Genomic DNA, 14605 nt, shown 5'->3' on the forward strand with positions numbered 1-14605 from the left:
TTCTGATCCACCTTCTCCATTCAGCATGTCTCCGAGGTAGCAAAATGTTTTCACACCTTCCAGCTTCACGCCGTCTCCAAGATCCAACTCAACATTTCCTCCATCTGCAGCTCCCTCTGTGCACACCTTACATTTGAATGTAGCTGCCACACTGGTAAATGACCCTCTCGGACCACTACATTTTTGATGAACCCACTCAGCGCACATTGTACATTGAATGGAGTTCACTCCGACACCCTTCCTGCACACAGCACACGGCCACTTCCCAGTTCTTTCCACCTCACCACATGCTTTACCACTTGCCATCACGTTCGTCTTTCCGATATTCACCTTCAGACCTTTTGTCTCCATACATTCCTTCCACTTGTTCATCTTTTCCTTCAGTCCATCCATACTTTCCGCAATCAACACCAGGTCATCTGCATACAACAACTCCCACGGTAAACCCTCCTTTACGTTCTGAGCCAGCACCTCCGTCACAGCTACAAATAGTAGTGGACTTAGTACCGACCCCTGATGCACTCCCACCTTCACCTCAAACTCACAACTGTTCCCGTCCTTCGTCCTTACAGCTGTGCGCGCTCTTTTGTACATTGCCATCACTACTCTGATCAACCATTCCTCCACTCCTAACTTCCTCAATGCCCATGTCAATACTTTGCGTAGAACCCTATCGAATGCTTTCTCCAGATCAACAAACCCAAGAAACAACTTCTTCCTCTTCTCCATGTACTTCTCCTGCAACTGCCTCACAATGAAAAGCGCATCTGTCGTTCCTCTTCCTGGCATAAATCCAAACTGCATTTCGTCGATCTTCACTTTCTTCCTTATCCTCCTCTCCAACACCCTTTCCAATATCTTCATTCCATGCTCCAATAACTTTATCGCTCGGTACGAGCCACACTCCAGAGGGTCACCTTTCCCCTTGTATAGAGGGACGAGGGTACTCAATTCCCAAACCACTGGAATGTGGCCTTCTTTCACCACCAGATTACAGATCTCTGTCATTCTCTTCACACCCCAACTTCCTGCTGCCTTCAACATATCTCCCACAACTCCCGTCGGCCCTCCCGCTTTTCCACTCTTCATTGCTTTTATCGCTTCCTCTACTTCCTTCTCAGTTATCTTCTCTGCCGGTCCTAAAACTGGGTTACTCTCTATGTTGCCATCCCATTCATTCTCTGTATTCAACAGCATTTCCATATATCTTTTCCAGCTTCCTTTAATTCCATCTGGGTCGACAACGATTTGTCCCAATTCATCCTTCAAGCAACTCACCCCCATCACATCACACCTCTCTTTCGCTATCTGCTTTGCAATCCTGAATTCTGCTTTCTGACCCTCTGCCGAATCCAAGCGTTCTCCGAACATTTTCCTACATGCCTCCTGCGCCTTTGCTACCTCTTTCTTTGCAGCCTTCCTGGCTGCCTTATAACTTTCATGCTCTGCTGTTTCTGCTCCCGTACCCTTCGCCTTCTGCCACTCATTGAACTTCTTCCTCTTCTCGTCAATCCTCTTTCCAACTTCATCATCCCACCACCATGTTTCCGAGTGCCTCGGTGGTCCTTTTGTCCATCCACATACCTCACCAACGGCTCCCGAGAGACTAGCTTTCATTGACATCCAACCACTTTCAAGCTCAACCACATCATCCTCGACCCTACTCAGCCTCTCTTTTAATGCCTCCCTTACTGTCACTTCTTTCAACCTCCACACCTTCATTCTCGGTTGGTACTTCACCCGACGAGCTCTCCTCGCACCTTTCAACCTTATGTCGCAGACAACCAAGTGGTGCTGTGAAACAGCCTCCTCCCCCGGGATCACCTTTGTGTCCCGGAGGTGCACCCTATCTCGCCTATGCACCATCAAGTAGTCAACGGTTGTCGTCGACCCACCTGACGTGTATGTAACAAGCTTATTATCCTCTTTCTGGAACTGAGTATTACAAATCAACAAATCAGCTCCATCAGCAAACTCCAAAATCCTTTCACCTTCTCCATTTCTCACACCATATCCGTAACCCCCATTAACTCCCTCAAAACCGTCCATACTCCTTCCCACATGTCCATTCAGGTCTCCTCCCACCACAACAACTTCCTCATCTTTCACGTTTTCCATCAGCTTCTCTATCGTACACCAGAACTTGTCCTTCTCTTCATCGCTTCGACCAACCTGCGGAGCATATCCCGAGATGACGTTCACCAAGAGCTTTCCAATCACCATTTTCACCATCATCAACCTATCACTCACTCTCGTCACACTCACCACACTGTCTACAAACTCCTCAGAAAACAGGACACCAACACCATTCACGCCCTCCAGGCACCCTTGCCACACAAACTTCTATTTCTGTCCCTGCCTACCCTTCACCATTCTCACACCACTTCCCTTCCATCTTGTCTCCTGCACACAACATATGTCCACTCTTCTTCTGACCAATACTTCCACCACTTCTCCTGATCTCCCTGTCATTGTCCCTACATTCCATGTCCCAAACCTCAGAAACCGATCTCCACTTCTGGCTGCACCCTGCCCATATGTACTTGTAATTGTCATGGTTCTCTTTTTGAGGCAATGTTTTTATAGCCGGATGCCCTTCCTGACGCCAACCCTCTTAGTTGTCTCTTACGACACGCAGGGATACGGTGTACCTATTCTGACCAGGGTACACACTGGGAAACGTTTAGGACATGGAAATTCTGGGGGGGGGGGGGGGGGGAGGGGGGGAAGAGCGGCGTCAGCATCACGGCTGCGGTTTAAGCATATTCCAACAATAGCCAAACAGAACCATGAAAACCATGAAAAACAATCTGGGAAAAGTCTCCAAGCGAGAACGTGGATTTGAGAAAGAAGGAGCAGAGGCGGAAGAAAAACGAGATACAGGGGGCGGGGCACAAGTCGAGACGAGGAGGAGAGCGAACAAGCACGTGTCCGGGAGGAGAGAAAGAATCAATATAGAATTCTTTGTCTATCCGTTTATCTTGTTTTTAAAAATGCCGGACAAAGGGTAAGATGCCCGCGAGAGGCAGGGGGGAGAAAAGAAAATCAAAGAAACAAGCAAATACTATGAAGGAAAGAACTTGCACTCACAAAACACCGACGAGGGGAAGGGAGCCCGGAAAGACCAGGCCGCGCACGACGTGCGAATAAAAAACGACCAATCACACACCAATCCGCAACAACCACAAAACCAAAACTAAACAGAAACACACAACAACACACACACAACAAAACAACCAGCGGAAACCCGATAAAGACACGAATGGGAAAACACTCAAACTTCGATGCCGTGGAGAGATCGAAGCAAGCCTCGTCGCCCGAGGGACCGGAAGTCCTAGCTTGGAGAGAGAGAGAGAGAGAGACAAACCCCGCCTGTAGGTGCGCATGATGGAGTAGCTTGGAGAGAGAGAGATCAAAATGCACGGGATTGAAGGACCTATCTTATTAAATTAATACAACGCAGATTCAAACTATTGGAAACAAAGCCTTACCTAAAACATATACTAATGAAATAACTAGAGTTCCTATGGTGCCCTACGTGTTGTATATGGACTAATTAGGGTGCGACATTTAACCTTTTGAAGATGGGAATATTTACAGGGAATTATTTATAATGAATTATTATTTACAAGTGCCGGTTCTAAAAACCGTAACACTGCACCCTCCTTTTCTCCAGGCACGGCCCGTGCCGACAAAACTTTGACTTAATGTGACACTTAGGTGTGGTAACCCTCTACTTTTAACCTCACCCTGAGTGCGACATTTTTCAAACTAGATATGTCCCGCCTGCTGCATTGCATTCTACCTGGCAGACTCACGCCCACAGACTAACCAAATTGCAGAATTAATTTTCAAACTAAACATTTAACCGGTGGGGAGCATCTATCTATAATTCCAGTAATCTCTGTACGTTTGTACGTTTGTTTGTTTGTCTGTGACCGCTGTTTCTCGACAACCACGGGTCCGATATACTTTAAACTTGCCAGGTATATTGCTGGGGACCCGAGGATGTGCCTTTTCAAGGTTTCATATTAATCGGACAATTACTTACCGAGCTATGTCCAAAAAACGATTCAACCAATCAGAGAGCAGCGAGCTATCACGTGTGCCGAACGTGGCGAACACACTCTGCCTCGGATGGCACATTTGAGAGCGTATTCATTTATTTCCCGTCGGCAAACTATGTTGGCGCTATGTTGGCGTTAAACGATGTTTTAAAACTAATTAAAACCCCGGGGGGATTGTCACTGTACTCGCAAGCCGTTCGCCGTTCGCTTTGGCGTTGCGAATGGACCAAAACATTTCATGAACCAAACCATTTCATGTAAAGCGTTCGCCGTTCGCTTTGGCGTTGCGAATGGACCAAAACATTTCATGGACCAAACCATTTCATGTAAATAGAGGGGGGGATATAATTTTAGATATAGATATAGTACGGGCATGCCCTAGTTATTTACAAAGACACTACTACTAGTTTTTATTTTTTATTTTCAACTAAACCTCGGACCTGTCTTTTGGGAAGGCAAAAGCAGATGTTTTTGATAAGAGGAAAGGTGATGCACTGCACGGTACCGATACACCATACCCACATGCACAGAAATGCACAATCAAATAATAAAGTGCACTAAAAAGCACAAAAAGTACCACCAAAAAGCACAGTCATACATTTTGGATAAATGCACTGGCGTCTTCTCGGCTGGGCCGATGGCTGCTGGGCCGATGTTTCTTGGTGTCTTGATGTTCTTTCTTGCAGCCTATTTAATCAATAAAAAGGGCACAAACCGCGTCCACATTTTTTTAAAATTATGGCCAGCAGGGGCCAACTAAGGTGGTCCACCTGCTTGGCATAGGTGCCACCTTGACTGTGGTCCGCAAGCAAGATGCTGGCAGCAATGGTTCGCGCAAGCAGAGGGGCCAGGCCACAGAACGTGTGGTCCATGAGTGGGCTTGGCCACAGAACGTGTGGTCCATAGGTGGTGTACCGGTCCAGGCAGGTAAGCAGCGAGGGTGCGGGCGCACACCTGCGACACCTGCACACTTTCCCCTCGGCACACAAAGACCACGGTCCATGAGTGGAGAAGGAAGACAAAGCAGGGTTAGCGGGGTGCACGGGCGCAAGGGTACACATCAACACAAGGCAATGCGACATGAAGGGCGCGGGAGAGCGAGCTGAGAAAGCTTGTCCCTAGCGTTCGTCCCCCCATGTCAGCCTATCCTACACCTTGCCCCTCCCCGTATATACACAATTTACAAATCCTTCGCTAACGTCCTGTCTTCCATATTCCCCCTAATCCAAATTGGTCATCAATCCCTCCTAAGGAGGAAGAGATGCAATAACAAACACAATGTCACCCCCACGTCATGATGCGTCTCACCATTCCAAACATTTGCACAAAATCGGTGTGGAGTCTTCTCACCTCAGGTGAGTGGACGCGGATGGTGCGAAGAGATTTTCAATCCTAAACTACCTTCTAAATGACATTAACACACTCTACACTACCCAGGTCTTTCCCTGCAAAACCATTGGCCATCTTACACTATGCGGTTCTAAAAACCAATTCCCATTGAACATACTGTGGCGCTCACCAATTTGGGGTCTCACTCCCCCGATTCTTCACCCTGTGCCCTTGCACAATTTCGGGGCTGGGTCATGTGGCTCTCCCAGCAGGTCCGCTCACCTGCACACCTCCGCCACTATACGTCGCCACCCGAGCTTACCTGCTCCTCACCCTAACCTACCTGGGGAAGGCCCTCTGGCTCTCTCACCCCCTACCGCCCTCTCTGGCGTCGGCCTACCCTGGTCCTCCTCTGGATCCTCGGGCCCCATTGAACACTAACTGGCTCCCAGAGCCTACCTGCGGCCTCACCTGGCCGACAGACTAACAGTAGTGGAGTGCTCAACCAATCACACACACTAACAGGCCACATGCCCAGCCATTTCATTTCACTAATGCACCCATCCAAGCAGTACTCTGCTACTCTCGCACCACAGATGTCAATATCCACCAAATTTACCTACTCCCTCTACCTACTTTTAAACTACCCTACCCGGGTACTCGTGAAGGGCGTCCATCCTTCCCCCATTCACTTTTTCACACCATACACTCCACTCCACGTATTCCACACTCCCTCTCCACACCATTCATTCCAGACCATTTATTCCAGACCATTTATTCCATCCAACCATTCTCACTTGCCACCATCCAAGTCAATCACTCAATGCACAATCACACCCATTCTCAATACTCTGTTCATGCACTTTCTACACACACACATAGCATTCACGAGCAATGCCTCATTTCAACAAGCTCACCACAAAGAACTTCCATACCAATTCCTCATTCAATAAACAACCACAAACACACTGCATCATCTATCTATCTGGTTTTCCCTCTGAAACTCGTGCTCCCCGTCTTCCCTTATACTAAGCACTCCCTCGTCGTTATAATCCATCTAATCTACCTACGTCCCCACTACAGGTATAATGTCGCTACTTAAATCTACAGTTACCTATGGTCATTTTCTAGATCCCTATACATTATCCTAACCCTCCCGGGCAAGTTTGTACAGCCAATCCCCATAAACTAAAGCTCATGTGCCCAAATTGATGGGAGGGATGATAGAGCTACCATCCCCCTACATCAGACATTATTTGCCATCCATACTGCTACCACTATCAGTCCACTATCTCGAGCCTCGGTGCGGGAAATACATTTCCATAGCTCGACTTCGAAAAGCTGGCTATCTGTGCGGATGGTTGGTCTACTGTTGTTTGGGTCCGTCCGGCATAGATTCTGGGGAGAAGGTTTCGTTCGACCGAGATTCCACGGTCCATCCCGGCGTGGAGCCTTTCAGTCTCCGGCCCGATGACCCAACCTCACCTGGTCGGAACACCGCCCCCGCCAGGGGGTGCAGGTCCGACCTGGCCTTTCTCCCCCGGAATTGCGCCGATCGCCGATACGACGCGGCCCCGACCATACAGAGCGGAGCCCGGCCCGAATCGTGCACGGCGCTCCGAGCAGGAGCAACGCAACTACGATCCCGGCCGGCTCCCGCAGCACACAAAGAACATCACGCCCGAGCGCTCGCGTCGGCTATACGTCGGCCGAAACGCTTCCCCGGTCAACGTCGATGCTTCCCTCGCATGCTCACACCATGCGTTCCTTCTTTTATTCACCCAACGCGGCGCTCCAATGCCTCTCATACATCCCATAAACTTTGTCATAGCACTCGCTCATGCATACCCCTTTCTCACACACACTGTTACACACCACTCCTCTCGTGCGCCTTCTTGCACACTCATCCTACTCGCACACTTCATTGCACACCACTCCTCTGTTACGTACTCCGTAACACTCACCACGTGTGTGCACTCTCTCGGTACACACCTACTCAGCGCACACCTACCCACGGGTGTGCAATCCCTCGTCACACACCCAATCACACGCTCCGGTGTGCACTCCCGCACACTCGCCACAACCAACTCAGGTGTGCATTCTCGCACACTCGCCACAACCAACTCACTCTCTGTGTCACTCTCATCCTCACTCTCACCCTCACTATCACACCCTGTATTGCTCTCACTCTCTGTGTCGCATTCATCACACATACACTCCGACGTGCGTTCGCTCTCGCACTCGGTATCACACTCTCGCTCCGGCGCCATTCGCACACACGTGCCATTTATACTCACACCACTCACAAGGGACCTCCCACAACCCCCCGGGTGCTGTCTCGATCCCAAGCGCGCGAAAATTCTTTTTGCGCTAAACACTTTCCCGCAAAATCTCTTAGCCCCATATACAGCCCGACTCACATTGGCGCTTCTTCTTCCTCGCTCCAACACCTGCAAACTTTCATTGGGGTTAAGCACGGCATCACGATGTGAACATGGACTTTGCACACATTCCATTTCTTCCCCCCGCGAGTGCTTTTCTAAGTCTGCGGTCTCTTGAATACCAATTTCCACTATTATTAATTCTTTAATTTCTTTTTCCTCGACGACCGCTGGCTCTAATAAAATTTTCGCTTCTATCTCGGCTGTCGCCGACTTCCCCATACCCCGGGTCGCGATTTCTATACCAGTCCACGTGACTTTGCTTTTCTCAACTTCGCTCAACCCGCGTTCCTCGAGTCGCGCTACCTCGTCGCGTACCCCCGCAACCTTTTCGCCCGATCTGCGGTCTATGTCTCTCCCCAATGCTTTTATCTGGCCACCCACTCTGTCCTCAAACCCCATTAACCCGTCCTTCATTCTTTTCATTTGATTTTCCCGGGTGTCCATCTTGCTTTTCACCCTCATTAACCCCTCGTTCATTTCGCCACTCACGTCCTCCAATTGGGCCCCTAATTTACTTTCTAACCCCCCTATTTGGTCTCCCATATCATTTCTCAACTCCCCAATTTGGTTCTCTAATCCCCCAATTTTGTTTCCCATTTCATTTCTCAACCCCCCAATTTGGTTATCTAATCCCCCAATTTGGTTTCCCATTTGCTCCCCCATTCTATCGATTTTGGCACCCAGTTGGGTCAGGAACAATCTGAGGTCAAACCCCATTTGCACAGCGGCCCCAGCCACCACCACGGGCTCGGCCTCCGCCGCCATATGCGTGGCGCCACCATTTTGTGCGCCTGCAACCCCCATTGCTACACCCTCTTCAACCTCCTCTTCCATCTCTCCCACTTCCTCCCTGTGGTCCTGGGTTGCCTCTAACCCCTCATTTCCCCCCACCGGCATTCGATCGCCTTGGGTATCCATGGCACGACTATAATTTGGATGTTACAATAAAATTTTGGCCGCTCAAAATTTTGACCAAATTTTTCAGATTATATAAAAATTTGGTTCAGGTCCAATCCCACTCCTGACACCAATTGATGCGGATTCGGGGTCGGCACTCCCGTTACCAAGGGGGGGGGGGGGGTTAATCCCCTTGTCTTTTAAGCTGGCCGTTCCCCCAACCATAGAAGTTATAGCGCTCCTTCCGGTCGGGAGTAGCCAGGGTGATTGGTCAATGAAGTCCCAAATACCTGAGTGCTACGCCTGGCCGTGAAGCAGGGAGATAACTCCTGCTCGGACCGTGGACAAGATGGAGTTTGCCGAGCGGTTAGCAATCGGAAGCCCGAGCCGTTAACAAAAGGACTAAACCCGATTAAAGCGGTTCCGAATTGTGCCACAGGTACTCAATGGAGAGAAAAGACGAAGACGATCGAATAAGGAGAAAACAGAAAGAACAGGGGAATTTATTAATAATTTGTACAATTAGAAGAGGAAACGAAAGAAGGGAATGTACAAGGAAGAGGAAGAAGCAGACACAGGGCAATCTTAAACAGTCTTAATTAGCACACCCAGGACAACACAAACAGACTTACACAAAAGGAGTAATGGTGGCAGGGAAGGAAGGTCCAAGCAGAAGGACGGCGTGGGCTCCGGCTCCGATTCACGCTCCACCCCGGTCCACGCTCCGGTTCCGATCCACGCTCCAGCTCCACGGCGAAACCCGGCAGGTAGCGCTGCTCGTATATTGTTGCACGCGAGCGGACCTTACTTAGCGGGGTTCATATATCGGGGAAGGTATTCACTTTCACTCTCTTAACGTTCACAACGTGCTGCAGTTCAACTGAAGTCCCTGGCGCAACCCGATACAGTTGGTCACTCCCTGCGCAGTTCGTAATCATCAGCATCCCCCAGCGCAGTTCGAGGTAATCGAGCTCTCTGTAACGTGACAATCAACCCTCCCCTGCGCAGTCCGTAATGATGCAATCGACTGTCCCCTGCACAGTCCCTTTATGATGCAATCGACGGTCCCCTGTGCAGTCCGTAATGATGCAATCGACGGTCCACTGTGCAGTCCGTAATGATGCAATTGACGGTCCCCTGCGCAGTCCGTAATAGGGCTTCGCACTCGCGCTTATAGCTTGCGCGTTGAAATCAAGCCGCCTTCATAGGGCTACGCCCACTAGCGAGCTTACGTCAGCCCTGGTTGGTCGGCGAGGGCTTGCTGGCTCCACCTTTGATGATGAGTCGACGGGGGGGCCACGCCTCCTCCCTGCGCTCCGCCCTTCTTCGCCAGCCTGACCGCGTGCGCAATGGCGTTTGATGCAGCGAACGCTGCTAGCAAGCAAGCGCTAAGGCGCGTAATAGCAAGAGAGGGACAACCCCCGCCTGTAGGTGCGCATGATGGAGTAGCTTGGAGAGAGAGAGATAAACCCCGCCTGTAGGTGCGCATGATGGAGTAGCTTGGAGAGAGAGAGAGATCAAAATGCACGGGATTGAAGGACCTATCTTATTTAATTAATACAACGCAGATTCAAACTATTGGAATCAAAGCCTGACCTAAAACACATACTAATGAAATAACTAGAGTTCCTATGGTGCCCTACGTGTTGTGTATGGACTAATTAGGGTGCGACCTTTAACCTTTTGAAGATGGCAATATTTACAGGGAATTATTTATAATGGATTATTATTTACAAGTGCCGGTTCTAAAAACCGTAACAATATATATATATATATATATGTGTGTGTGTGTGTGTGTGTGTGTATGTGTGTGTGTATATATATATATATGTGTGTGTGTGTGTGTGTGTGTGTGTGTGTGCATGTGTGTGTGTGAGTGTGTGTGTGTGTCTATATGTGTGTATGTGTGTGTATATATATATATATATATATACCCTCTTTTTATATATTGTTGCGGATATGAGGACTGTATTTTTTGCACACATTTGCGCCTCCTGCCTCCGGAGCTGTGTAAAGGTCAAAGGGCGTCCCATAATTAGTCCATAAAGCATCCACACCACAGCTAATCATAGAATACCCCTGTTCGATAGCTTATATCTTATTATGTGTTTTAGGGTAAGGCTGTGTCTCCCATTAATTGAAATACTCCATTGCACCAGTGAAAGAGATAGATTCCCTTCATTCCCACTCCCAAAACTTCCATTCCCCCTTTTCGTCAATTGCCATTCGCATTGCCAACCAACAATTGCCGCCATTGGCCACGAGGCAGGGTTGGGGAAGAAAGGCGGGTCCCCACCTCGTCATAGAGGGGAGGAGTGAGTCAGCCCCACTCAACCAACCACGAACAAGGGGTTGGACTTGGAGAGGGTGTGGAGAGAAACATCAAGGAGGTTCGCGAAGGTTGAGGGGCGGGGCCTATATAACCCGCAGGCAGGGCGTTTTCCAAAGAGATGGGCTTTTACAGGGAGACGAGAGGAGGTCCAAAGAGATGAGCTTTTACAGAGAGACGGGAGGGGGTCCAAGCGGTTGAGTCCAAGAGAGGCGCTTTGAGTTGAGTCCGAGAGAAGTCCAGAGTTGAGCTGCAGCGCGAGCCACCGAAACTGCATTTACTGCAGCTCGAGCCACCGAAACTGCATTTACTGCAGCTCGAGCCACCGAAACTGCATTTACTGCAGCTCGAGCCACCGAAACTGCAGCCACAGCAGCGTGAGGCCTGGACGGCAGTTTGGAGCAGGGCCGCGAAGGAGCGGCGGCTGCCCAACGAGTCGGTCGGTTGCAGGACCAGTTGGACCTCCCTATCCCGCCAGCCATCCATCTCCCGCCAGTCCTATCATCATTCCCCGCGTGAGTCTGTCCTTGTTTGTTCTGTCCCTGGGTTAATTAAGACTGTAGGTAAGCTAGCGTTGCACTGTGTATCTAATGTCTTCTGTAAATAAACGTGACTGCTTTCTTCTTGCTTATGTGTGTAAATAATAAATCCAATTACTCTTCTGTACGTCTTTTTCCTCTTTGTATTCGGTCGCTTTAGAGTTTTCCATATTGAGCAGCTGCGGTGCGATACGGCCAACGTTTGGGTGGAATCGGGTTCTAGTCGGGGAATAACTGTTCGGTCGCGGTAATACCACCGCTCGGTAAAATAACATCCTTTAACCGCGTCCGTAACAATATTTTGTTTGTCTGGTTGATTTGTTTGTGAAGTAAATGTTAGCTCTTTCACGAGCCTCGATTCAGTATACAAAAAAAAAAAAAAAAATGTGTGTGTGTGTGTGTGTGTGTGTGTGTGTGTGTGTGTGTGTGTGTGTGTGTGTGTGTGTGTGTGTGTGTGTGTGTATATATGTGTATATATGTATGTGTGTGTATGTGTACATTTGTGTGCGTGTGTATTTGTGTGTGTGTGTGTGTGTGCGTGGATGTGTATGTGTATGTGTGCATGCATGTGTGTCGGTGTACATGTGTGTGGATGTGTATATATGTGTATATACAGTCACGTGAAAAAGTAAGTACACCCCATGTAAAGTTTGGACTTTTTCAACATATTTCAACATACAGCTATTTGATCTTCATTTCAATAATATTGATAGATGAAGGTGATATAACATTAGAAATATCATGAAACATTTACATTTTGTAGTCCATTGCATAATTTAAATGAACATAAATGCAAATTTCGCATGTGGAAAAGGTAAGTACACCCCTACATTTATCATTACTTCAAATTACCTAAAATTAGAATCATGTACCCAGCCCCATGAGTGTACCATCATTAAACAATCCACCCCCACGAGTGTAACAATTTGCGGTGATATGATTCAATGGATGTTTCTATGAATCGCTTAAAGTAAAAAAGCCTTCAATTTCTGATATTTTGCCTTTCCATTTGGGCCTCCCAATTGAGGCCCCGCCCATAGGGCGGGTACCGTTACTAGTATAAAAAAAATTCACACAACTCGGTTCTCAACAATGGGTATCTTAAATTCAGGACATTGTAGATAATTACAATCATACAGTTCATTCATCAACAAAATCAAAACCATCGGAAACATTTACAAAACTAGAATCCGGGCACTCGGTAGAGCGCATACCTTCGCCGCAGCTACTGTTCTGTACTTGGCATGGGAGTGTATGCGATGTGAAACTTTATGTGAAATGCGATCGATTTTTAAAAATCAGAATTTGAGCAAATCTGTTTCATTCGTCTGTTAATATGCCTCCCCGATTGACAAATCTGCAATTTGAATTTCATTTGAGGTTGAAATGATTGCGGGAGATCGCGTTATAGTGATGACGTCTTGGATGGACATCCTCTTCTTCAGTCGCTCATAACTTTGAGTGAAATACGATCGAGTTAAAAATAGTCAGAATTTGAGCAAATCTGTTTCATTCGTTTGTTAATATGCCTCATCTCTTGACAAATCTGCAATTATAATTTTTTTTGAGGTTGAAATGATCGCGGGAGATTGCGTTATAGTGATGACGTCCTGGATGGACATCTTCTTCTTCAGTCGCGCATAACTTTGAGTGAAATACGATCGAGTTAAAAATAGTCAGAATTTGAGCAAATCTGTTTCCCAAAATCTAATCAAATGTGTCCCGTATAATAACCAATCATCCCACCAAATTTCATGCAATTCGGTTGAATACTTTTTGAGTTATGCGATTAACATACACACACACAGACATACAAATAAATACACAGCGATCAAAACATAACCTTCCGCTTTTGCGAAGGTAATTAGAATATGAAATGGAGATTAATCTGAGAAAACCCAAGTTCAAAGTTGGTGATATTGTAAGAATATACAGATGGAAAAGTCATTTTGAGAAAGGTTATACAAAGAGATGGACAAATTAACTTTTTAAAATCGTTGATGTAATGAATACAGTCCCTTGGACTAACAAATTTTCTGATTTAAAAGGAGAAGAGATTTTCGGTTCATTTTATTCACAGGAATTACAAAAGACACAGGCAAGCAGATAATACCCTTGAGCACAATAGGTTGACACTTCACAATCCACTACTATACAGGGATGGGGGGATTAATGTTGTTGTTTGGGGGTTAGGAATATAGAAATATTCCTTATTCCTGGACTACAATCCTCTTCAATCCTGGGTAGCTCTACTATGAGACCGTTCTCAAGAAACTCTTCATAATTATTTTGTAGTCTAAGAGTTGTTTTTAAAAATGGGTTCCTCTTTTCACCTTGTATTGAGCACCCAAGTCTAATTGTTAGTGGCGTTGATTTCTTAAAGAAGTTATTTCGAGCTGTTTTAAAGTAACTATCACATTGTTCCACAGCCTCTTGAATAGATTTATGTTTATTTACAAAAATTTTAAACTTCATAATCGTAAGGGGTTTTTTTTGTTTGTTTTTTTTGTATACAAGATCGAGGCTCGTGAAAGAGCTAACATTAATCACACAAAAAGTCAAACCGACACACAAAACATATAATAAGTGGAGCAGTAGACAAGATGGGGAGAGATGGGGAAGGACACAAACACAACATTTGAGAGCAGGGACATCGAGAGATCTTTGGGAGGGAGAGGGCTTGGGGGGAGGTGGGAGAGGTATAAAACACATGGACACTGCAAGGACTTCCAGGAAAGAAGTTGGAATTTCAAAAAAGTGTATCTGGGGTGAATTAGCGGGGGTATAAAAGATCAAGGTTTTGGATGGGGGAACATAAGATGGGGGAACACACCGCTTCTTTCCTATGCCATCTCCAGGTGCTGCATGACGTCATTGCCGGACACCAAAGGACAATGCCGCGCTGTAAGGAAGTACTCAGTTTTCACCCCGCTTTCTTTCTTGTTTTCTTGTTTGTTTGTTTGTCCGGGCAATATCTTAGCCATCCTTTCAGCTACGAAG

At 47.3% G+C, this 14605-nt stretch overlaps 1 protein-coding gene across 5 annotated transcripts in view; it reads left to right on the forward strand.

Moving 5' to 3' along the window:
• The window catches only part of CFAP65 (cilia and flagella associated protein 65), a 245362-nt gene that overhangs the window by 210964 nt on the left and 19793 nt on the right, over positions 1-14605 (forward strand). For 2 of the 5 annotated variants that reach the window (XM_078785714.1, XM_078785713.1), the window contains exon 20: positions 14464-14509. The exons of the other annotated variants lie outside the window; for them this stretch is intronic. In XM_078785714.1, coding sequence (XP_078641840.1) covers positions 14464-14474 — 11 coding nt within the window. In that variant the 3' untranslated portion in view covers positions 14475-14509. The remainder of the gene's footprint in view (positions 1-14463; positions 14510-14605) is intronic. 5 annotated transcript variants of the gene reach the window in all.

This window comes from Myxine glutinosa, chromosome 10 (genome assembly GCF_964187855.1).
Source record: "Myxine glutinosa chromosome 10, kmMyxGlut1.1, whole genome shotgun sequence".
NCBI lineage: Eukaryota > Metazoa > Chordata > Myxini > Myxiniformes > Myxinidae > Myxine > Myxine glutinosa.